The 26,243-nt window shown below is 45.9% G+C and overlaps 1 protein-coding gene across 1 annotated transcript in view; it reads left to right on the top strand.

The window, feature by feature from the left end:
* SMC4 (structural maintenance of chromosomes 4) overlaps positions 1-26,243 on the top strand; it is a 451,201-nt gene that overhangs the window by 413,598 nt on the left and 11,360 nt on the right. Inside the window, exon 23 of the mRNA XM_069213253.1 lies at positions 5,002-5,185. Coding sequence (XP_069069354.1) covers positions 5,002-5,185 — 184 coding nt within the window. The remainder of the gene's footprint in view (positions 1-5,001; positions 5,186-26,243) is intronic.

The raw sequence follows: 26,243 nt of genomic DNA, 5'->3' as shown, positions 1-26,243 counted from the left end.
TTCATGGTCTCCACCTCTGCGTTCTCCTTCAGTGGAGTCTGTGCCCGTGTCGACCCCCTCCCTTCCTCCGTATCCTGGCGCCGGGGCACCTATGGACCAACTGCAACGTTACTGTTGTCCCTCCATTCTATCTTTGGTCCTTCCCCTCCCTCTGGAGCACCTTAGGGCCCTATGGAGGTGGGGAGTGTTTTGTCAGGGTCCTCACCGGCAGTTTCCACCTCTGTGCCTGCTCACACTCTCAAATCAGACTCAGGAGTCTGATCAGCGTCTGTGCACGGCCTCGTATGACCTCTGTCGTCTTCGCCTGATCCTCTTCTACCGACACCCGTCACAGTGCCGTTGAACCAGTTGATTCCGCTTGACATGCCTATATTGATATCTCTGGAATCGGACAATGACGCTTCCGAGGAAGCTTCACCCACTCGACGTTGCCACAGACGCCGGGAGCGGCGCTGGTGATTTTACATGAGCCTTCTGTGCTAAGTCCACTTCCAGAACCTCTTGCACAACCTCATGCTCTCCTTACGGGCCCCTTCCAGGTTCATCCTCGGATTGGGTACTTGATTTGGGAACTGCTAGTGGTCTGTGCTCCTCCCCAGCGTCTAGTCTGCTCTCGTCCCCTGGATTGGTGACGGAGGCCAGCACTGCATTTGCAGATGTTTTGAGGCCAGTGGCTGATGTTTTGACTTTGCATCTTCCTATGGTGCAATTGTCTACTGATCAGTTGTTAATCTTTTAATCTGGATCACTCCAACACTGAGCCTATTTTGCCTTTTTGCGAGGCTCTCTAAGACATACTTCTAAGTGTCTGGAATCTGCCTGTCTCTGGTCTTTCGGTGTATCGTTCTATTTCACACGGGCATCAGCTGGCACAGGAAGACCACTTATATCTTTGCCACCACCCTACTCCTCAGGTGTTTGTAACTCAAACTCTTTTAGGCGTTCCTGTTCTGGAGCAAGTTCCAACAACTCTGCCGCACAGGGATTCCAGGGAGCTGGATGCTGCCGGCAGGCGTATTTTCACTGCTTCTAGTGCCGCTCTTCGTTCCACCAACACTTCCTGTGTGTTGGGCTACTTCTCCCATGCTTTTTGGGACTCTGGATCGTGCACTACCATTGCTTTCTGACTATGTTCGTCCTGCTTTGACGTTTTTGATCAGTGATGGTAAACAGCCTGCTCGACTTGCAGTTCGATCTGGTATGGATTCTACTGATTCCATTGGACGGATCATGGCTGCTTCTGTTGCCAAACGTCTCAGGGCTTGCTTGTCTGCTTCCAACTTCTCATCTCTGATCGAGATGCTCTACTTGATATGCCATTTGATGGCAAGTCACATTTTGGGGTGCCTGCAGGTTCTGCCTTGCCTCGTTTCTGAGATTCCCATGGTGGAGACTAGTGTCCTTCCACTTCTAGAACACGTGATCATCTATTGCGACTATAGGTAAACTTTCAAGTTCCTCTCAGATGTGGGTCCTGTTCCATACTCCTTCTCTGGCATTTTATTGCCTGTTACGCTAGTTGGGTCGCTTCAGTCTCATATTCTTGGTAGTGCTTTTGTTTTCCACGTTGATCTTTTTGTGCTTCGTTTGGTGTGCACAGCACTATTTTCTGCTTCTGCTGCTCCTATTGGCAGACCCTCGCTGTGATTGTAAGTACCTCTAACTCTGAGGGGGGCCGAGTGCCCTCTTATCATTTGGCCAGCTTCCTGGCGGATCTTACATTTTGTCTGTTCATACTACAGTTTTTTTTTTTTTCTGTTGTACATTCTGCCAACATTGACTCTCCTTTGGTTTACCCTTGGCATTTTGCCTTTCATCTCTGTTGCTAAGAGATTGGGTTGGACATTTGCTCTTTGAACTTTTGGTAGTGGATGCTATTTACACAATTCTTTTTTCCCATTTTTCCAATGAGTTCTACATTTTAATGTTTTTCATCTGCTATGGGCTCATATTTGTGCTTGTTGCAAGTTCCACTCCCTGTATTTTAGGGTGTTCTTGAGTCTATCATAACCACAGTTAGTCTGATTTCTTTCAGGACCATTACGCCCTAGCTCAGTGATTGTGATTTCTGCATTCAGATGTCCTGGCTTCCCAGTCCCATTGGTTCAGTACTTACCTTATTAAAAAATATATGAATATATATCATTTTTATGACGTAGTATGGTACTGATACCATACACTTAACTAAGGGGGTATTTTCCTCTATTTCAAATTTTCTTGCCAGATCCGTTCGGCTCATTCCTGAGCTTGGTCCTCCCTGTCCTGTTTCTCACAGGTTCTTGCTTTCTTTTCCACAGGATGTTGTCGTTCCTTTCTCGTACTCCCACTTCTTAAGGCAGTGTGGTTCCTCTTTTTGACCTTTACGGAGGCATCCTCTGTTCCCTCACAGTCCTTGTTCAGTGTGATGGCCTGGGAGGTGTAATTTCTTTTATTTTGTGTTGTCTGTATTCCTTTCATTTGTTGGGTGTTTTGCTGCCGACAAATGGGTTGGTCCCCTTCTGTGCATGCCTCTGGGGTTTTTTCACTAGTTTTTCTTATCTACCTTGTCATGGCTGATATGATTTGATTCTGTCGGTTCCCTCTCGACCATTCTATTCTTCCGCCTCCGGGATGGTTTTATTTCTTTACTGCTGGTGTTATGACCAGATTGCATGTTTCCTATCTTTCTTCCCTGGCATGGCCAGTGGTTGTCTTTCAATATCATTTTACTTCCTTCTGGACCTGGTCGCAGATCCTCTCTCTTGGTGGGTGCGAGTCTTTTCAGACCTGTCTCTTGACGGGTCTCCGATTACATGCTCTTCCTACCCTCATATTTCTTATGGGGTGCCCTGATTGGGTTACGTTTCGGTTTCAAGGAGCTATAGCTTGGTGGCTAGGTCCACTGTCTTTGGTGCAGCAGGCTACCCCTCTACAGGAGTTTGAGTCTAACCAACGCTCTTACATATTAACAGGTTGCTTTTATTATTTTCTGTGCTTTTCTGTTGCATGGTTCTTCGGCGGTCTTGGTGTGCGGATGATACTTTTGCCTTCAACTCCTATGTCAGATTTCTGGCATTCATTTTTGCTCTGAGTTCACACAGGAGCATCAACTGCATTTACCTTGACATTCCAGTTCTACTTCGGAGCTTTTTCTCTTTACCTTTCTAACATACCCTGCCTGGTGTACACTTTGCACTTGTGCAAGGCTTTGCTGGTCTTTCCCATTTGTTGTCCCATTAGGGCCTGGAGCGGTTTATCCGCTCCTTCTGAGCCTGCCATCCACTCGATCTGTTCTCTTTCGCTTCTGTGGTGTACTATCTCATTCAGACTGGCAGAGCTCTGTGCACCTCCCTAGGGGAGGGGCTAGACAGGGGGTTGGTCACTCCCCTGTCCTTTGTGTGGTTTTGCACCACAGCGGGGGTTTCTGAACTGGTGTAAACCCGATTATGCAAGGAAGTCACCAAATGTGCCATTCAAAGCAGTTTGGTGGCCCACAGATGCCACGCCACTACCGCCCTTAGAAACCAATTTCAAAGGGAGAAGTGGTCACACCTTTCCCTTGCAGGAAATCCTTTGTTCTGCCTTCCTCTGCGTGAGCTAAGTTCATCAGCAGGAGGGTAGAACAGTGTCTGGGGTCGACCGCAGTGAGGGCTGGCAGCCAGACTCTGTAAGACTGCACAGGGATCATGCAACTAGCACTGGAATCTGTGTAGTTGCATGATTCCAACATGTTTGATGCCAAACACGCCTAGGTTCGGAGAAGCCATTATGTAGTTGGACCACTTGTGTTGACCATTGTCCACTAAATACCTTAAAATGGCTTTCTAGCACTTACAAAGCCCAGGAAATGAGGTCTGGGGTTTGCAGGGGTACCCTGCTCATGCAGGAGTACCCTCATACTTAGAGACATGCACCCTGCGCTTGGTCTGAAGGGCCTGTCAGAGGCGTAACTTACAGTGCTTAAGTGCAGCAACAGTTTGCATGGACTCCCCGGGGTGTGGAGGGGCGCACAATACATGCTGCAGCCCATGGGAGACCCCTAGTGTATCGGTGCCCTCCCTAGCTACCCAAGTACCATATACTAGGGACCTACATGGGTGCACCAGTATGCCAATTTTGGGTTGTAAAAGTTTACCAGCAAAACCAAATTTAGGTGCGAGCACAGGCCCTGGGGTCCAGTTTAGCAGGATCCCAGTCCACTGCAGTCTAAACACACTGACATCAGACAAAAAGTGGGGGTAGCTATGTCAGAAAGATGCTGCTTGCCCACACCAGGCTACTCCTAAAGGTTTCTGAAAACTCGGTGATTCCCCTTAATTAACATTAACCATGTTTTGTTTTTTCTTACATATTTGTCTAAGACATACCACCACCAAAAAATAGAGGTATGCCTCTGCTGTTCATCTTCAAAGCTTTTGGATAGTCAAATGTCAAAAAGAAAATGTTAATTATTCGGTTGATGTGCATTAGTGTCCCAGTGATACCAGTTTTAAATGGATATACCAGCAATATATGCGGCTCAGTTACAAGCGAGTGTCCCATCAAGGCCAAGAAAATAAATCACTGACATGATTAAATCTCATTGTCTGGTGTGGTAGTTTATAGAGGAAAAGAGAAGTTGAATTAATTGCCTTCTCTGTAATTCTTTTGCTCTGTTTGCTGACACTTGTTGTCTGAGCTACGTTTGTACTTCATTTGTACCAAAAGAAATTCCTCTAAAAATAAAGCTTCTACTAACATTGCCTTAGTATGGCAGCTAAACCCTACTCATATTGGTTGAGTCCTCTATTTTAGTTTTGTGAGCCCTTCTTCATTAGTGGCCTGCCAATTCTAGTTAAAAATGATAGCTTTCGGCAAGGGAAGTTAAGAGGTTATAGAACACTGACCACATTTAAAAGGGACCTGGTACCTAATGAGATCTCCTAGCAAGAAATGTTATTTTGAGGGGTGCAGTTCACTTTTGTAGCACTTCATATCACAATGGGAGACAGTTTCATTAACACTATTATTCTTGTTTTTTAGTGTTCGTCCACCAAAGAAAAGCTGGAAAAAAATATTTAATCTTTCTGGAGGAGAAAAGACACTTAGTTCATTAGCTTTGGTGTTTGCTCTTCATCATTATAAGCCTACTCCGCTCTACTTCATGGATGAGATTGATGCAGCCCTTGATTTTAAAAATGTATCTATTGTTGCATTTTACATCTATGTAAGTATTTAACCTTTTTTTGTTTAATCTTGGTATTTAGTTCCGATTGTTTTGTATTATTTCAATTCATTTTATTATGCATTATGTATTTTTACAATCAGTACAGTGAGATTTTGCAGCATGAATCTTTTTCTGGATTCACATGCTTAGCATTTTTTTTGCCGTCTAGTGGTTGGGTCAGGAATTGTCCTTTCTTCCTCCTCTCCTTGGAGCCACGGAGGTCTGAATATTTTTCAGAATTATTGCTTTTTTTTTTTTTTTTTATCTACAGAATCGCAGAAGACTGGAAAGAAGGGGTGAGAGGGATGGGGGACCTTCCTAATTTTTCTCCCGACGAGGGACCTCTCCAGAATCAGCCGCATGGTGGGAGAATGAGGGCAGATAGGGAGGTATTGAAAATACCCCCTTTAATTTCTGCCCCAACTGCCACAACACGTTTGCACTGAAACACCACATGAGGTCTGTCAGCAGGCTACGGAAGGACCATAGAGACACGGCCTGCGCCACATTCTCGCCGAAGACCTTAAGAGCACGCTAAAGACTAAGGATTCAACATTACACCATGACCGCCTAGAGACCACAGGTATCACTGAAGGGCATCAGCCTATCCAGCGATGACTACGAAAACCTCCAGGGAGCCAAAACAAAGTCCAAAAAATACAGCCTCGGCATTGAAGCAAACATCGACTGAAGGGCAGCCGAAAGCTAAAGAAGCTCACGGATCCTGAGCACAGAATACTGATGCAGGCAAGATGCCATCAAAACCCTTGACTATCTCATTCGGTCAAGAGGCAACGAAAGAAGGGTGAAAACCATTGACCATAAAAATACCTTTGCCGATGCTCTGTGCCGAACAGAAGGCATAGGAGGTTGAAAAGAGAAGGTTGGAAGCAGAGATAGCAGTGCTTCTGCATGAGAGAAAGGGACTTTGACTCCTTAAGAGTTTTGAATCCCAGCGAAAGTCAACAACCTTGGACGTCGATCACAATTGGTTTGCATTAGAGGCTCCTGCAACACCAGAGCCACAGGAAGAATAACCCAAGGATTTCTACGAAACTGAAAAGAGAGAAGGGGTTAAAGGGTTTGACGAAGAGTCATGGAGCGATCTCAACACAGATTCCCCCATGGAAGGAGCAGACATCTACCCTTTGAGGCCTTTACCATGGGACGACCTCTCCATGTACAACAGTCTCATCAAGAGTCCTGCTGATACCTTTGGTGTACAACTGAAGGAAGAAAAGGGAGACTTGTTTCCTCCTGGAAATATTAATGTCAGCCAACAAGGGAAACCTGTATTATCCGATGTTACCCAGCATATTGGACATGGGGAAGGGGGAGTTTTGAGAACCTGCCACTGCAAAGGCACTTAGTCAAGGGTTGAAAAAGAACAAGCCCATGACTCAGTGTGAAATCGGTGAATGCACAGGCAGACTCAATAATTGTCACCACAGCAAGGAGTAACAACACCCCCACCTCTACAGGACTGCCACTTGAAAAAAAGAGCAAGATTCTCGACATGGTGGGAAGGAGACTGGAGAGGGTGGCCGCAGCACAGTGGCTAATTCAAACACATTATAGAACAGATATGGCCACCAATAATGGGACGAGATGGAGTCCCTCATGCAAAACCTCCCAGAGGGAGTACAAGAAGAGGGCTAAAGCAATCAGACAGCAGGGGCCGAAATATAGCCAAATTTGTGTCTGAAGTCAGTCTTGGATGCAGCAGATACTTGCAGTGAGAGATGTACACCGACACCAGACTAAGAAGGCATGCCTGGTTAAGAGTTTTAAGGTTTAAGCCAGAGGTAAAAGCTTCCATAATCAACTTGCAGTTTACAGGAGATGCCCTGTTTGACCAAGCAGTTGATGAGTCCTTACAACAGATAAGGCCAACAAAAAGCCAAGGACATGGGAGTCCTACAATTCAGAGGGCTTGTTCGAAGGGGATGAAAAACAACCCGAAGGCCCACAGCAGAGCACCATTCATACTGGACCAACAGCCGCCACTAGGCAGCTCCCATCAAGCCTTGCAACAGTCATTGTGTCAGCAGTGGCAACACCCTGCCAGGCAGCCCTTTCGGGTGTGAGAAAGAGGGGGAGGAACATCAAACAAGTGACTTGCCTTCAACGCAGACCTCAACATAACACCAGTGGGAGACAGAATAAGACTTTTCCAAGGAGAGTGGGAACAAATAACATCAGGCAAATGGATTTTAAATGTGATTCTTCACGGATACTGTATAGAACTAACCACCTCAAAATTCCCCAAAACCAAAAACATTTTGAGGGGAGGCAACAATATAATTAAGAAAGGTGCTGAAAAAATTCTTACCAAAGAACACTATCGAAAGAGTACCACCAAGGGAAAGGAACAAGAGAAACTACTCTCTATTTTCTGGTTCCAAAATTAGACCTAACTCTGAGGCCAATCCTAGACCTCAGATTCCTAAACAAATGTATTTGTACTAAAATTTCAATACGACAACACTCCAAGGAGTCATCCCACTTTTAAGACCAGGAGACTACATGGCTACCCTAGATCTTAAGGACACCTACCTACACATTCCTATGAATCAAGGACACATATCTCAGATTTGTACACAGCAGAGTACACTACCAGTTCAGTGCTACCATTCGGCATAAAGTCGGCACCACATCTTTACAAAGTTCCTTGATGCAATCACATCCTATCTATGAAGGAAAGGAATACATGAATACCTATAACTAGATGATTGGCTAGTAAAGGCAAAAGCAAAGCAGAAATGTCAGACATTCAAACACTAATCACAACTCTAGTTTCTCCATAAACTACATGAAATCATTGCCACAACTGGGACAGGAAAGTGTTCCTGGGAGCGACCCTAAACTCAAGGATAGCACAAGCATACACTGTCCCAAAGAGGAAGAAGGTGATGGCAGCACAAGTTCACCTATGAAGGGGCAGTCTCTGACAGGACAGTCATGAAGCTCATAGGCATGATGGCTCATGCATACCGCTCATAACACATACAAGCATGCACCTGTGACCATTTACAAGAATGGATCTGTAACAAATGGTCACAAGCTACCAGGAGTTGGGAGGATCTAGTGGTGGCCACAGCAATGATGATGAAGGAAGCACAACAATGGAAATCAAAACAGGTGACCTTAGGAACACCATTCAATACACCAACTACAACAGTTACTATTACATAAGATGCATCCCACAAGGGTTGAGGAGCACACACAGGAAACTTGAAAGTATAGGTACAGTGGAACAAGATGCACTGAAACACAAACGTCCTGGAAGTGAAGACCGTATTTTTAGCCTTGAAGCACGCATTACAGGGAGAACCGTGCTAATACAGACAACACAACAACCTTGTTTTACAATGAACAAACGGGGAGGCACAAAATCATACACCTTGAGCAAACTAGTGCAATTGATACGGCAAAGACCAATTTTCAAAGATCAGTCTCTACACCGTCCACCTCACTGGGAATGAAAACACTGAAGTGGACAGACTAAGACAAGAAAGCAGCTAGCACGAATGGGAGCTAAAACAAAGGAAAAGGTACTCAAGGTCTAGGGAAGATCGTCAACAGATCTGTTTGCAATGGCAGAAAACACAAAATGCAACACTTCGCCTCCAGGTTACACCACTACCTGTGAGCAGGGAATGCCCAGTCACTGAACTAGTCAGGGAGATTTGCTTTTCCACCGATCCGCATAATAACCAAGGTACTGGAAAAAGCCAGACAACAAGGGGCAAACCTTATCCTGGTAGTCTCTCATTGGACGAGGCAGACATGGTATTCGGAACTACTAGAGATGTCCAAGGGATAAATGATCAAAGCAGATCAGGACCTGCTAATGCAGAAGGGAAGAGTGTATCACCCTGAACTGTCAGTAGTCAGCCTAGCGGTATGGTGCCTGAACACATAGAGTTCGGGATTTTGCAACTAATGCCCAGAACAATTTAAATCCTTAAGCAAGAAAACCTGCCACAAGAACAAGTTATGGAGCAAAGTGGAAAGACCTGGTAATGCAGAAGGGTAGAGTGTATCACCCTGAACCATCAACACTCTGCCTAGCGGCATGGTGCCTGAATACATAGTTCGGGCATCTGCAACTAATGCCCAGAACGATTTAAAATCTTTAAGGAAGCAAGAAAACCTACCACAAGAATGTGTTTTACAGCAGAGTGGAAAAGATGCATCTACTGGTGAACAAATTACAAGAGAATTGAAGCACATACACAATTGAAAACTGTACTAACATATCTCACTCATCTATTGGATGGCGGCTTAACCTGTTCATCATTAAAGGTACAGCTGACAGCCATAGTACCTTACACCAGGGGCACCTAACGTACCAGTTTCTTCACTTCACCAGTAGTGAAGAGGCTTATAGAGGGATCAAAATGAATCACTCCACCAAGATTAATTCCAACTCCAATGCGGAACTTAAACAAAGTATTAACGCAATTAATGACTGTCCCTTTTTGGCATGGTTAGCCCCCACTCTTTGCCTGGTATCGGATGTTATTTCGACTGAAAGTGCACTGGGTCCCTGCTAATTAGATACCCAGTGCCCTTTCCCAAAACTGCACAGTTGTTCTCCACAATTAAAACACACTCTTTCGCACCCTCTGCAAGTTACCTAGTAAGTGGTACCCCAGCTACCTAGGGCCTACGGTACTAAGGAAAGTCCCTGAGGGTTGCAGCACCAGTTGTGCCACCTCCAGGGACCCCTCACCACACCCACAGAGCTGCCATTGCAGACTGCATGTGTTGGTGCAGGTAAAATTTAAAACACAACCTGACACACACCTGTGTGCCAGGTCCCCTACAACTGCATGTGCCAGGTGTGGGTCACCCCTAAGGCAGGATGCATCAGGACACGTGAGGGCAGATATGGCCCCTGCTGTGCCTCTGTGAAACTTAAGGGAGATTGCTTCTTGGATGCAGACAGAGTCCTTGTGACCCTGGAGGATGCACAGCCACTGATGTTGCCGAAATGATCAGGAGCTGGAGAAACAATGTTGCAGTGGGATCCCTCCCAACTGGATAGTCTTGTTTCAGTTCCAAAAGCAGACCAGCAGCGGTTCTGGAGGCCAGGAGCAGAAGATGTCTTGCAGAGAGTTTCTTGGAGAGTCTTGCTCGACAAATCTAAGGACCCACCCATGAAGGAGCCCATAAGTAACCCTAAAAGGGGGTTAGTCACTCTGTTGTGTGACCCACCTATTGGAGGGTGTCTGGGACGTCATCTTCCTGGCCTGACCAGTCAGATGCTCCCATGGGCCTCTGTACATCTTATGTCCAAGATGACAGCACCAAGTGGCCACCTGGCAGAGCTCTGTGCACCTCCCTAGGGGAGGAGCTGGCGAGAGGAGTGGTCAGTCATCTGTCCTTTGTGTAGTTTTGCACCAGAGCTGGAACATGGGATTTATGAATTGGGTCTGGATACTTCTCCTGATGCTAGCATGCTTTCTCCCCCCTACCATGGCTTCGGAGGAGGGAGTGTCATTCTGTGGTGGTGAGGACGGCTGAGGTAATCGCCCTTTAGCTACCTTCTGTGGCAGTCAGGACTAACCTCCTGACTGAGGTTCTTTAGCCTGGGGCTTCCACCTCAGAATCAGTTTTCCCCTTTAATAAAGTCCTTACTGATGTCCTTCTAGGTACCTGGTCCTGTGAACAGGACAATTGCCCACTGCCATCAGCTTGCACCGAACAACCATAAATTCCTGACCCAACACTCTATGCCCGAGAGTCTTGTCATCCAGGCTTCTTTCTCATTTGGTGCATTCCCATCCGCACCCCCGAATAGGGAATCAGAGACTGGATCAAATTGGGAAGAAACTGTTTTCTTCCTCCAGTCTGGAGTTAGTCTGTGAACACCGCTTGCCTTTTGGGCCGCTATTCCCATACCCTATAGGTTGCACAGGTGCTGCCGCAGGTCATAGGGGAGGCCCAGGCCATTCTCTCTCAAGCTGTTGCTGAAGGCAGGGATGCAGCCAAGTTCACTGAGTTGTGGACTGGGCACGACCAACTCAGTTGGCAGATTGGTTGTGTCAACGGTGGTCCTGATTGAGGATGTGTGGCGCTTCGGTGGATGTCCAACCATCTCTCATGGACGTGCCATTTAATGGTACCTATGTCTTTGGAGACCAAGCGGACTCCGAGCACTTTAAGAAGTCCCGGGCTACGGCTTGGGCCCTTGGACTCGCAGCTGCTCCTCTCCCCTCAGTCTGCTTTTTGCCCCTTTCGTGACCACGAAAGGGGTGCTCAACCACGTCCATTCCCCACCAGCCACCTGGCCGCGCATCCTTTGCATGGCCGCGGGCTGGGAGATCCCACGTACTTGTGGATCCGGGAGCCAGCGGTCAGCCCACCTCCACAGCCTCCAAACCTTCCTAGTCCATCTCTCCATCCTGGAACAGCTGGTGGCAGGATCTACCAATCACCTGCCCCACTGGGAATCCAACACGACGGACAGGTGGGTTTTGCAAATGGTCCGAATTGGCTACTCCCTCCCCTTCGAGACTACCCCTCCGGCCATGCAACCAATTTACGATCAGATGATGGAGGATTACCTGGAGCTTCTCCTCAAGGAAGTTATGGCTCTCTTGGCCAAGGGAGCCATAGATGGGGTCCATGTGCTAGAAGTAGGTCATGTATTTTATTCCCACTACTTTCTGGTGCCCAAAAAGGACAAAGGCCTCTGCCCTGTCGTAGACCTCCGTCCGTCAATCACTTCCTCAGAAAGGAGAATTTCAAAATGCTCACTTTGGTTCAGGTCCTATCTGCCCTGGACCCTGAGGACTGTATGGCAGTATAGGACTTGCAGGATGCCCACTTTCACATTCTCATCCTTCCTGCCTACAAAATGTACTTGTAATTCGTGGTAGGTCATGAGCACTTTCAGTTTACCGTGCTCCCCTTCTGCCTTACCAGCACCCCTTGGGTGTTCACAAAATTGGCGGTGGTTGCAGCTCATCTACACTGGCTAAGGCTTTCAGTTTTCCCCTACCTTGACAACTGGCTGTTGAAGGCTGGCTTACCCCAGGCTGTAGTCTCCCACCTCCGGACTACAGCGAACCACCTGCACTCGTTGGGGTTTACTATAAACATGACAGTCACGCCTGACTCCCTCTCATATGCTCCTCATCGGAGCTGTTTTTGACACAGTGCAGTTTCGGGCCTATCCCCCCGAAAAGCCGGTTCAGGAGGTTCAGGCTGTGTTTCGTTCTCTATCCTGGGTTTCGGTGAGAATGACTCTGAGGCTGCTGGGCCTGATAGTCTCCTGCATCTTGATGGTGACAAATGCCAGATGGCATATGCAGGCTCTACAGTGGGACCTGAAGCTCCAGTGGGCGGAGCATTAGCCAGTTTGCAAGCCTTATTTATCTGTGGGCGTTGGAGGGGCTCCTACTGGTTTTCGTTTGGCAGGTTCGCCCCCTGCACCAGTTGGACCCCTTGGATCTGTGGATGGATCCAAAGCGGTGCCGGTCAAGCCACCTCAACCTTCCCTGCCACTGGCACCCTACAGCTGCACAATAGTCATCCCTGACACAGAGCTGAATGGGCATTGTCCAGCTCCGGTGATGGGGGGGCATACACCCCATGATTGAGCCTCTGCATTATTCTATGATTGGGCTGGATTGGAAGACGGTTGGGAGTGGTCTACGGACCCTTATGGATATCAGTTTAAGGAGTTTGTGGACAACTGGTATCCGGATCTGGCGGATGGTGGTGGTCTGGACATTTCCCCAAAGACTGGCTTGGGTTCTCTTCTACCGTGGCTACGAAGTAGGGTGCCTCTTTCAAAATGGTAGTGCAGAGGGCAGCTGATGTTATGGACCTTATGGTGCCCTCTGTGACAGTCAAGATGAATGTCTTGATGGAGGTGCTGCAGCCAGGAGTTGCCCCTTCTGAACCATTGCTCCCACTGAATGAAGCCCTTACTGATGTCCTACTCAGTCTTTTTGAGAAATGTCCAAGGCTCTTTCATGGACATGCTCTTTAATGGCTCTAGGTTTTTCATAGAGAATGTTGACTTTGCGCTCAAGCGCTTTGAGGATAGCATAGCTACGACCTGGTCCTTCAGCCATTCCATCACCCCACACCAGCCCCACTTCCCCTTTTTGTGGCCACTGGTGGGGCTTCGATCCGCACTTTTACATCTCTAGCCACCCCGTCTAACGATCTTCAGATATTTTGTATCTGAAAATGCAATTCCAACAGACCACATAGGACAGGCAGCGAGAGGTTGGGCCAGTCCACCACATATCCTTTTATGTCATTCCTCCCCACTCCAGATTTTCTAAGCGGACACTCCCTTTTATGAACATGCCCCCTACTTATGACAAGCTGAGTACCACCTTTCTTTCTTTGTCAGGATGTGTTAGCTCTCTTGGGCACGTGAGCTACAGAGAAGGTGTCCGCATCAGAAGTAGGTTGTGGCTGCTAATCCCACTCCTTTCTGGTGCCCAAGAAGGATGGAGGACTTGGTCCTGTCCTAGACCTGCGCCCTCAGTGTCTTCCTAAAAAAAGGAGAAATTCAAAATGTTTACGTTTGCACAAGTCCTGTCTGCTGTGGACCCAGGAGACTGGATGCTATTGCTGGACCTGCAGGGCACATACTTTCACATCCTAGTGCTGTCTGCCCACAGGTGCCCCCTTCTGTTCACATTGGGCCAAGATAACTTTCAATATGGCCTTCTCCCCTTCTCCCCTTCAGCCTTACCAGCACCCCTCAGATCTTCACGAAATGTATGGCTGTGGTTGCACCTCATCTATGGCGGTCAGGGATTCCAGGTTTTCCCTACCTGCATCCCAGCCCGTCATCTCCCACCTCCATACTACTGTAAACATTCTGCACTCGCTATGGTTCATTATCAGTGTACCAAAGTCACATCTGACTCCTGTTAGACACATTCATTGGACCTGTTCTTGCCACAGTGCAGTTTCAGACCTATCCTCCCGAGGTGCGAGTAAAAGATATATTCAGGCCATGATACCAATGTTTCAGCCTCTACCTGGATTTTGGTGAGACTACTTCTGAGGCATTGGGCACCATGGCCTATTGCGACCAATGCCTACTGGTGTATGAGGGCTCTGTAGTGGGACCTGAAGATCCAGTGGGCACAGCATCAGGGGAATCTCTCCTACATGGTCCAGATCTCAAAGGGATCTGCAAAAGACCTGTAGTGGTGGCTAACAAACTGCAATTGGGTCAGTGGCAAACCTCTCCCTTCCTCACCCAGAGTCAACTGTGGTGATGCATCACTTCTGGGCTGAGATGGCCATCTGGGAGAGGTGGAGATCACAGGACTGTGGTCTCTGACAGAATCTGGACGCCACATCAACTTTTTAGAGCTCTGCACGATCCCACTGGCATTGAAGCCCTTTCTTCCTTCAATTAAGGGAAGAATGGTTCAGGTGTTCTCAGACAGCACCACTGCCAAGGAGTATTGCAAAGAAAAGGGTGGGGTAGGGTTGTGTGACCCTTAGTCAAGAGGCTCTGTGCCTCTGGACATGGCCAGAACTTTGAGGCATTTCCATGGTGGTTCTCTGAACACCAGGGCGGACATACTCAGCCATTGATGCCTAGCAGGTCACAAATGGAGTCTCCATCCAGAGGTGGCGCAAGGTCTCTTCCAAGAATGGAGAGCCTTGGTTGGATCAGTTTGTCTCAGTTGAGCATGGAATATCAGCAGTTTTGCACCTGGAGTTCCCAAGGCAACTCTTGCTCATACTCTTTCCGTATCAAGTGGAGCTTAGGCCTCCTGTACGCTTTTCTGCCAATACCACTCCTATCCAGAGTTCTCAAAATCAGAAACCACCAGTCCCAAGTCATTCCTGTGGCTCCAGATTGGACATGGAGAGTCTGGTATCCTGAGCTGTTGCGCATGAGCACGGGTCCTCTGATCAGGCTGTCTCTTCATGATGATCTGCTGTCGCAGCAGTAGGGCAAGGTTCTGCACCTGAAACACTTTGGCTCCATGAGTGAAGTTTGAGCAGCAACACCTGACCTCTTTCGACCTTCCGCCCGAAAACTGCAATGTTATCTTTGCAGCAGGTTTCTCTTCATCAAGATGGTATATGCCTGTCGTTGGAGTGAGTTTGTAGCATGGTGTACAGATAAACAAGTTGACCCTCTGTAGCAACCCCTTTCCCAGGTTCTTCTTTCTTTACTCGAGGCCTGCAGGGCTCTGCTTTGGGCACCTTAAAATGCTATCTTTCTGCCATGTAGGCATTTCTGAGTTTGCCAGATGAGCCATCTCTGTTGAAGTCCCATATTGTACGTATAGCTTTGAAGGTCTCAAACATATGCCCACCTTCACCATTCATTGTGCCTCAGTAGGACCTCAAGTTCTAAAAAAAAATTCTGATTTGCCTCCTTTCGAGCTGTTACACAACTGCCCTATCAGGCTCCTTACCATCAAAACAGCCTTCCTCATGACGATAACAGCTACAGGCTTTGTCATCTCAGCCTCCATACCTTAAGATCTAGCCAGACAAGCTGGACCTTCGGACTAGAGCAACCTTCCTACCGAAGTGATCAGTCTTTCATGTATGCCAGTCTGTCGCCCTGCCTACCTTTTACACTTCACCTCAACCCTCAGAAGAGGAAGAGACTATCGCCTGGACCCAAAAAGACCATTGCATTGCTACCTTGACTGCACAAAAAAGTTTAGCATGGTTATTCAACTCTTTGTGGGCTCAGAGCCAAAAAAGGAAAATCAGTGTAGAAACAGACCATGTCATGATGGATAGTGAACTGCATCAAAATCTGTTACGCATTGGCCAAAAAGCAACATCTTAAAGGTTTCCTACCTCGTTCCAGCAGAGCCAGGGCTCCGACCACTGTGTTAGCTTGAAAGTGCCCATCCTGGATATGTCAGGCAGCAACATGGGCTTGCCTGCACATATTTACGCAGAACCACTGCCTTGACAGTAGGGCGTCAAGGTGGGCATTGTGCCTGTTCGGTCCTACAGGGCTTTCTAATCTAGTCCGTGTCACAGCCCCACCTCCGGGGAGGTATGGCTTGGGTAACTCTTCTAAGGTAAGAATTCTGCTGCTAAACGTCTATCAGATAAACAAGTTGTATAACTTCCTTAACGCCTTGTGGTAGAGACTCTAGCAGCAGATTCCTTACAAACCCACCCATCCTCCATGTTCTGCGAAAAGATAGTGTGCAGAGCTGTTTTCCTTTATAGGGCCCTAGTTCTGGTGGATCACTAGTCACTGTTCTTCGTAGCTCTGCACTACTAGCATTTAAAGTCTCAAAAAGGAACTGACATTGGCGCACTGGGCTGGCACCTACTTGGAGCTGAACTATACTACCTACCGGAGGGTGGGGGTACTGCTCATGAAAAATTTCCAGCCCCTGTCTGGGGATTATTCGAAGGTATGTAATCTGCAGCTGGATAGTCTCTACCAGATAAGGCAGGCAAGTAAGTTATTCATTAACAACGGATATAGATTGAACCATTCCTCATATATTCTTTAAAAAAATAATAATAATAATTCTGAATACTCTGTGCTATTTAGGAGCATAATTATTATTATTTTTTTTATATATATATTTTTTTTATGTGGTAAGCCAGGCATCTCCAACCTTTTCTGCATTAAGAGATACTTGTGAAAAGATTACTAGCACCGATCATCTCCACCCAGACACAGTTGCCAGCAGTAAAATATACTTAGTCAATGTGAAATGCATATACATATAGGAAATACATAACCGCCAAAGCTGCATTGCCCTTGGCACCAATTCAATAGTGATAGTCTTCCCAAAACCATTTGATCTTTTTTTTTTTCCTACTCATATATCCTCTTTAAATATAATTAGGAAATTCAACCATTTTCTCTAAAGATCAGCTTATGAATTCTGAAATTACACACATTTTTGTTTCTAATACATGTTTATCAATTTTGATAAACATGTTACTCAACCAAGCAAAAACGTCTACTTTAGTTCTCTGGGGTGCACACAGGAGAGCTTCTTAGAGGTAGCTTGAGAACTAACAGTAGCTCACAAGCTACTCATTTGAGGCACAGTGTTAATCTCTGAACTCAGAAGTCCACCCCATTGATATTGCTTTGTCATCAGTCTAAATTTCAGGACTGTATGAATGTCACAACCCCAATACAATCGCTTGCCATAACTATAGTAATGGTGGTGTTCCCACCATTACTGATATGGAAGGTAGACATTGACATATATGTCCCTCACTTTATTAGAAATTTGTGATGTGGATGGAATAATACAATTACTGGTATGGAAAGTTTAGACATTGACTTATATCCCTCACTGTATTAGCTTTAGTTAATATAGTTTGTGAAATGCTGTGGATTATACTTGTTGAGACACCCATGGGATTTCATTGTGTAATCCAAGCCGCTGGGTTGACAAGTGGTAAATGCATTGCAGTTTTTCCTATAGGCTCCTTTCAGGATTTTTACTGTCACTGTGCTTCAGTTATTCAGTCACTATCCACTTGAGGCCCTCTGAATGTCCAGCGGCCAGAAAATAGTTTGACATTTTCTCTGTCTTTGTTAAATTCATATCCCACACTCCTCCCCAGCAGTGAAGTCACTAGAATGGGAGCAAGAGTTTGGTCACAAGATCTTAAGACTATTAAAATGCCAAAATAAACTAAGGGGGTTGCCACTGTGGAGCATGCTGGGGTTGAGGTGGTTGAAGAGCATCTGTAAAGTGACTACAGGCTTCCCTCCTGCCCCCACCCCTAAAGGCTGTACTCCTATGACAAGTTTCTTTTCATGTTCCTCACTTTTAAAATGTGGGAAAGATGAAATATTTCCGAGCAGCATATCTGCCATGTTTTCAACCCAAATATGAATACATTGGGTTTTTGATTATTTTATACTAGTTGCTTTTTCGAGCGACAACTCCAGCTTTTCTCCTAATGTCTTCCCTGCTGGGATTGATAGCCCCTTGCATTTTCTATATCCTGAATGCAGTGCCCCACATTAGAGCTCTGAAACAATGCTTGGAAGATTAGTTGTCTCAATGCAAAGATGATTGGGAATACAAGCTACTCCTTTAGTGTCCAGCCATGCCATACAGTGTGGTGAAGCCAGTCAAATCTGCTAGTGTGTCCCATTTCACAGGTGCTTCATTGTCTGGATACAGAGCTCATCTTCAGAGTTTTATCACAAAAAGGGCTCTGGTCAGACAAGGAAACAACTATATCATTACAAGTTCCTAGAGTTGAGACTCCATCTAGCTGCCTAGGCCTACGTAGATTTTCTGAACAAGAACAGAATCATAGTTCAGATGAACAATAAGACCACACAGTACTACATCGATAAGCAAGGGGGCAGCACTTCCAGGATCCTTTCTTTGGAGGCCCATATATATATATATATATATATATGTATATGTGTATATATATATATGTATATGTGGCTCTAAGTGAGAAATCAAACTATGAAGGCAATTAATCTTCCAGGCCTCCCACACATACATATTAAATGTCTTCATTGGAAATGACAAATGTATTCTCTGGAAGGTTTTTTTTATAGCGAAAAATATCCAAAATTCTCCTACAGAGGGTAAGTCAACATTGGAGAAAAGGCAAATTTCTAGCAGTGCCACTGATCCCATCTGGATTAGTGAAATTCAGGTATATCAACTAATTAGAGGCAGTGCTAGTTCCCAAAGCTCCTTCACCTTCCAATAAGGCCACACAGGAGGCTGAAGTGAAAATCAGATTTGCTCACTACGATTCAAGGACAATTTGACCATCCCAATGTGCCATCATTAAATTAGCTATTATGGCTCCTGTGATATTGCAGTACAGACACCTAAATTTACCTCAAGAATGCATGTGCATCCCAAGACAATAACTCAATCCTAAAGGGCATCCGTAGTCTTTAAGAGGAAGATTATTTCTATGGTATCCACATTCTAGTCATGACCTAATGTTCTGCCAATAGGATGTGAGAATTTCAAACCAACTTTTTTTGTGTTAAATCTACAGTTTGATTCCATGAAAGTCCATCTGCCCTCTTGTGGCACACAGGAAATAGATGGTTTTTCACAATCGCAGTATTACAGGGCTTTTTGTAGAGATCAAAGAAAACATATCTTCCTAAATGGCAGCCTTCTCCTGTGAAGTGCAGTCTGTTTTTATCTAAATTGATGGGTCCATTTTTGAGCTTATACATAAAGCTTAATTACACCATCTCGCCTGGACGATTGCTTTTCTAGTCGCCATTCTGTTCAGATGACTCATGTTTGCAGTATAAACTTGCATGGGTTTCCATGAACAATAGTGATTATGAGAATATATTCATCTTTCTTACTGAAAGTAGTATCAGATTTCCAAATCAGTCTTCTGTATCTTAACCAGATTCTTCAGTAATCCCACCTCTCATGCAGAAAGGGTTCTTCCTTCTTTAGGTGTTAGTCTCCTAAACCTTTATATAGACAGAACAAAAGTTTCCAAAGTTCCCACAAGCAGGCTGGAATATTCTAGGTTTGATTTCAATGAAGATCTCCAGACCACTGCCACCTTCCTACAATATGTGAATATCCTATTTAATGCATTCATCTTCTTCAAAAGGCAATATTTGCCCATTTAAACATACTTACTGGCTGTTCTGCTAATTGGCATATAGGGCAGTGATGAAGGAGCTCCACTTCTACCTGTCTCAGGCAAATTGCTATACAATGCCTTGGTTGTAGTTCATGTTCTTCATCTGTTTCCACAGGTCACCTCCAAGTGTTCTTTGCCCCACATCTCTTCTCTTTACTTTCTTAGGACCAGTGGAGAGCTGTTCTTGTGATGATGTATCTAACTCATCTCCCTCTGTTTTATGTTTATAGTGTTGTCAGCTTGCATCTGGTGAGCAGTCCCTGGTTGGAGATGGTTTGCAACCTGCAAAATATGCATGATTATTCCCAAGTTAGGCTGACAGTTTTGTAATGTTGCTTTTCATTATGCGCCACCATTCTGATCTGTACAAGAGTTGACCAATTGTAGTGCTGATTAAGCCTCAGATTGGTGTTGGTGCTGTATTGAGATGGCCTCCACACATTGCTTCACAACCCTCCTTTTCCATGGCTCTGTCATGGTTCATGTTGTCATTTCCCATTTCAGCATTCAGATCTACCATAAACAGTCTTCAGGTCGTGGTTTGGCACTGCTTTAAGTTCAGCTTGCGTCTGATGGTAGAATATCTGTGACTATTTCCTATGTGTCATTTGTTGGAACATAGCACTGGACGATGGCTATGTTGTCTGCCTTTTAATCTGGCTATCCTGGGTCTGCTGTTGATTGGCTTCCACTTAAGCATTTCTCTGTCCCTTTGCTCAGGATGACAGTTACTCCTTGGTGATAGTGGTGATTGTCCTTTACTGAGTACAGTACTCTCTCTCTCTCCTATGGTGGTTTTCATTCTGCCAGATGTGGTCCACCTACTTTCTCTGGCCCCACAGGATGTATAGGTTGTAGTGATTCGTCTCAGATATTAATTCAGCCATTTTTCCTGGCTCATGCAGAGTCTGTATGTTCTAGAATCAGATTCTGGTCCTACACTTTGCACCCACAACTTTTGTCATCCTGTCAGTTTCCTTGCAGCTTTGACTACTGTCAGCCATGCATGTCTCATGCAGACTTTAGTAGTCCCTTGTGCTCAGAGGATTTAGTGTTTCTTGGTGCATTGGACCTTACTTATCTGGTCTCTACTGTTTTATCTGTCCGGCTTGGGCGACCCTGCCAGGGGGCCCAAGTATCTGCCAGCATAGCTCTCCAGGTCACTGAGAAATGCAAGCCCCTCTCCCACTTAAAGACCCTTTTGTAGTGTGAAAATCTTAGGTTCAGTTGATGTAGTGAAAGACAAATTGAAAATGGAAATCACGTGCAGATTAGATAATTAATTTGTTTGCAGAAGTAACTTTCTGATGGATACTGCTCCCTGTAGATTCTTTGTCTTTTGATTCCTTCGGTCGATCAGACTGGGGGAAATTGGAAATAGCTCCAAGTGCCAGTAGGTGGTACCATTGACCACTATGCTGCCCTATCCCAAATTTACATATAGGCAGCACCCCTGCACACAGAGGATAGTTTGTGTTTTTTGCGGTCTTTGATGTACATAGAGAACTCTTTTCCTAACTGTTTTTCTTTAAAAACATTTTTTTACTGATAGTGTAGTAGAGCTGTCACCACAGATGATTAAAGGCTTCAAATTGTGTTTAGTTTGTCAAAAGCAGATGTTAGTCAGACTTGCACAACATCCTTTTGGTGTCTGGGTGCCAAACTGAAAGCCCAGTGAAAAATGCTTCCTGTGGTACCCAAAGGAGATCTGTGAGCAAAAGGCCAAACATCGCATGACTGAAATAAAACCAGATCCGATTCCTCTCCAGGTCTTCCTAATCAGGTAAGTCAAAGAAGGCTTTTAAGAACAGGCAGAAAAAAATCCAAACCAGATTGCTAAACTTACTCCAGTATTGGAACTTTCATAGATTCACATGCTTGAATCATTCCCCGTCAAGATGGGAACCCCCGGTATATTTATGTAAGTAGTGTTGGAATAGATATAACACAAGGGCCCTAGGCCTCTTTGATTTAACTGTGTATCAGAGTCATTTTAAGTAAAAAGGACCAAACTTGAGCATCCACCAATCAGACAATACCACCCTCTGGAACCCTCCTGAGAGAAGCTCCAGTACCTGAGATTTTCTACTGCACATCGTGCTAGGGAGTCTCCTCAGAGCTCTGCTCTTTCTTCACACCTTTGGATTAGCTTTAAGCTTTTTTTTTTCTCTGCTAAAACTTTTTTTGACTGATTGTGGGTAAGACCTACAACATGTCTGACAAGGAGAAGAAGGGTTTATTCCGAAATTGCAAGACCTGTGGTAAAAAGAGACTACGTTCTGAAGACCCTCATCAGGATTGCATATACTGCCTTTATCCAGACCACTCAGCCAAGGACTGTTAGGTTTGTTGTTCCTTTTCCTCTAAAACTCTTAAGGATAGGGAAGGCAGATTATTGATTTGGCTGCTGAAACTGAAGTACAGAGATAATCCAGTCTCAGATTCTGATAGTGATGACTCTTCAATATCCAAAAAGTCATCAAAAAGGGCAAGATCAGATACAAGATCTCCTTCACAACAGTCAAGAAAAGCCCACAAAAAGACTGCCTCAGGGTCTTACAAGAGCCGCAGCCCCTCTACTTCACCACATAGATCCTCCAAGAAAGGAGAGAGAGGTCATGCCAGCACCTCTGAAAGGCACAAGAAGTCATCATCTGTACCACCATCTGTGCCTTTTAAAAGGCCATCATCTACTGGGGCAAAGACTGTACCGTCAACAACGGATTCATCGTCGATAAGAGCGTTGGTGAGTGCTTTTTCACTATCGACGTCAACTTCCACCGTCAACAGCAGTTTTGATGACGTCGACGACAGGTGTCCCACCGTCGATGAGAACAGCATCGACTAGGTCATCGTCGACGAGGATCTACTTCTCATCATCATCGACTGCAGTAATAATGGTGTCTGCATTGCCATCGTCGTTGGCCTCGTCAACAGTAGACTGTTCAGTAATGCTGTCGACGATTAAGATCTCTATGCGTTCGTCGACGAAAGCTATATCTGCGCCATTGACAACACCGTCAACGAGAGAAAAACAGCAGAAAAGACGAGAAAAACTTACCCCAAAGCATACCTCACCTAGTAAGGTTGACCCCTCTCATACCAGTACACCTGCTGGAGGGGGATGGAGAGTCAGATGACAAGGGTCCATTTGGAACAGCACATAGTCCCTCGCAATTAAAGGTTAAATATCAAGAGGATGATGATGAATATGGTGAAACCTATGACCCTCAGTACTATGGAGGAGATCAACAATATCTCTGATCTCAAAGCAATGCTGGCTGACTACAGTAAGCGTTTTCCTTCTCAAGGAGAGCAACCGCCTCCGCCCGTTTCAGGGGTTACCACTCCACGTCTGAGGCCAACCTCTTTGCAATTAACAAATGTGGCCACGCGGGATATGACTATACCGCAGGACACTGATGTGTCGGAAGGTGATCAAGAAGAAGGGGAGATCCTTGACACTCAGTCGGAGTGGGATGAATGTTATTCCTGCTCCTCCTTCTCAGCCGAAGGTGGATTCCCCTCCAGATGACATCCGTGGGTTCCATAATCTTCTGAAGAGAGCGGCTAAACGATTCGCTCTGCCAATGCCGCCCAAGCAAACAGATTGCTTCTTATATGATTTTAAAGAGCCGTTCCAGAAATCTGTGCGCTCTATACCATTAGTCAACTACATATGGGAAGAAGAGTTTAAAGTTAAGCACAACCCTGCTATGGTCACGGCAGTGCTGCCCCAGCTATACAAAAAAAATACAAAGCACCGGAGGATGCCCCAGCATGTCTAACTGGTCACCCTCATCCAGACTCAGTGGCTGCTCAGGCAGCACAGAGAAGGTCCACAAACCCCTCTGCTCCAATTTCTGCACCGCCGGACAAAGAGGGTAGACAGTTGGACAATATTGGAAAGAGGTTCTCGTCAATTGAAACCCTCGTTATAAGAGCTGCTAACTCCCTGGCAGTGTTAGCCAGATATGACAGCTATGGGCAGACATCGCCCCGCATATTGACCAGTTCCCGGAGGATGTAAAATCAGAGGCGAAGAAGACGTTGCATGAGGGAGAGCGTACGTCAGCGGAACTTATACTGTTCTATGGACATAGCCACGACTGCATTTCGCAGGTGTGGCTGTCCTTAGGAGGCAAGGCTGGTTAAGAGCTACATCATTCCGCCTGAGGTCCAGAATAAGGTTTTAGACCTACCTTTCGATGGCCAAGCGTTGTTTGGGAGACACATTGATGAGGCTCTGCAATCTAATAAATCCGACATAGATACGGCAAAATCATTGGGAACTCTCCAGTTTCTGAAGCCTTCCTTTCGAGCCAGAGGACGTGGACTGCCTTCATATAGGGGAGGCTACCAGCAATACAGATACTCAACCTAGCCTTCCTCCTCTCAACAGTTCCGTCAATAGTACCCACAAAGGCAACCGCCACAAGCAGCTTACAGCAGATCTGGCTCTAGGGGACGCTCAAATCGATCTGCTAAGGATTCGGCTCGCAGAGCCTGATACACCCAAGGCTCTGGCTACATCTGAAAAAACTCCTCTGGTTTTAGGTGGAAAGATATCCCTGTTTTCAAACAATGGCAAGTCATCACATCAGACAAGTGGGTCCTACAATTAGTGAAACAGGGCCACTCTAAGGAGTTTGTACAACTACCTCCTTCCAATCCTCCTCGCAGGACTCCATCAAGGTATCTAGAACAGCTCAAGACGGAGATCAACAAGATGCTCCTCAAAGGAGCAATAGAAAAAGTACCTCTATCACAGCGAGGAAAGGGTTTTTATTCCAGGTTCTTTCTCATTCGCTAGAAGTGGAAGAACTGGAGGCCGATCCTCTACCTCAGAGAATTAAACGTCTACTTGAAAAAAGTCGTTCTGCATGATAAGCCTACAGGATGTCCTTCTGCGACTGAACCAGGGAGATTTTATGTCTACACTAGACATAAATGATGCATATTTCTACATTCCCATTCACCCAACCCACAGACAGTACCTGAGATTCATGGTAGCCGGAAGCCATTTTTAATTTCGTGTCCTCCCTTTTGGCCTAAAGTCAGCTCCCAGGATACTTACCAAGTGCCTAGCTCCAATTGCAGCCTTCCTCAGGAGGAGAAAACACCAGATATTCCTGTATTTCGACGATTGGCTGATAAAGGCGAACACCTACGCTGGAGCGTGCAGATCAACAAAGTGCGTTTCCTTACTCAACAGCTTAGGCCCCACCATCAACTGGGAGAAGTCCAAACCCCTACCATCACGCAGAATCACCTTTTTAGGAGCAAATCTGGACACTCAATCCACCACGGCGTGTCCCACTGTAGAGAGAACAAAAGTTTCTAACTAGCAAAATCAATACAGAGAAGAAACTGCATTTCATTTCGCCTTTTCAAATCTTTGTTGGGCATGAAGTCATCATGCATACCTCTAGTTCCTCTCTGCAGACTCAAGATGCGGCCACTACAGGAGCAGCTCAATCTACAATGGCTCCAGGTTTCGGGAAGCTTCGAGGATCAGATAAGCATATCCCCAGCAATAGTCGAAGCTCTGATATGGTGGTCTTAGAAGCATCATCTGTCTGTCAGCCTTTCGTTTCTCCATCATCCAGCACCGTGGACTATCACCACAGACACCTCTCTGGCAGGCCTGGGATCCGTTTTGCAGGACCTTCGAGTAAGTGGCCACTAGAGTTGAGGACAATGCACATCAATCTTCTGGAGCTCAGAGCAGTTTCTGGCTTTACAGGCTTTTCTTCCAAAGATAGCTGGATCAGAGCTGTTAATAAGAACAGACAACACCACTACGATGTACTACCTCAACAAACAGGGAGGCACAAGATCTTTTACCCTCTCCAGGGAAGCTAAAACAAATTATACTGGGCCTCGCAGCAAGGCATCAGGCTCACAGCGGTGCATCTGCTGGGGATAGTGAACAAGATAGCGGACTCGCTCAGCAGGCAAAGATCAAGCTGCCACAAATGGGAACTGGACCAGTCCACAGTGGATCACATCTTTTCCCAGTGGGAAACACTCAAAATCGACCTTTTCGCCAGCAAGTGGAACGCCAAATGCCAATACTTCACAAGCTGGCATCACCAAAAGGGATCATGGGGGAATGTGTTTTCCATAGCTTGGTCAGGCATCTTTGCTTACACCTTTCCTCAGATACCATTGTATCCAAGAGTCCTGACAAAGATGAAGAGAGCCATGCACTCTGATATTAATAGCTCTGTACTGGTCTCGCCAACACTGGTTTGCAGTGCTTATTCTATCAATGAAGCCTCACATCCCGCTGAAACCATCTCTGCACTTACTGACAAAGGGCAGATATCTCATCCGGATCCTCAATTGATGTAATTGTCAGCATGGCTCCTGAGCACAGGGACTTTGCACATTGGAATATTCCATAAGAGTGCAGAAACATTCTGTCCAAGGCTAGAGCAGA

The sequence above is a fragment of the Pleurodeles waltl genome, chromosome 11 (assembly GCF_031143425.1).
Source record: "Pleurodeles waltl isolate 20211129_DDA chromosome 11, aPleWal1.hap1.20221129, whole genome shotgun sequence".
Classification (NCBI taxonomy): Eukaryota; Metazoa; Chordata; class Amphibia; order Caudata; family Salamandridae; genus Pleurodeles; species Pleurodeles waltl.
This window is presented reverse-complemented; position numbering and strand designations above follow the sequence as displayed.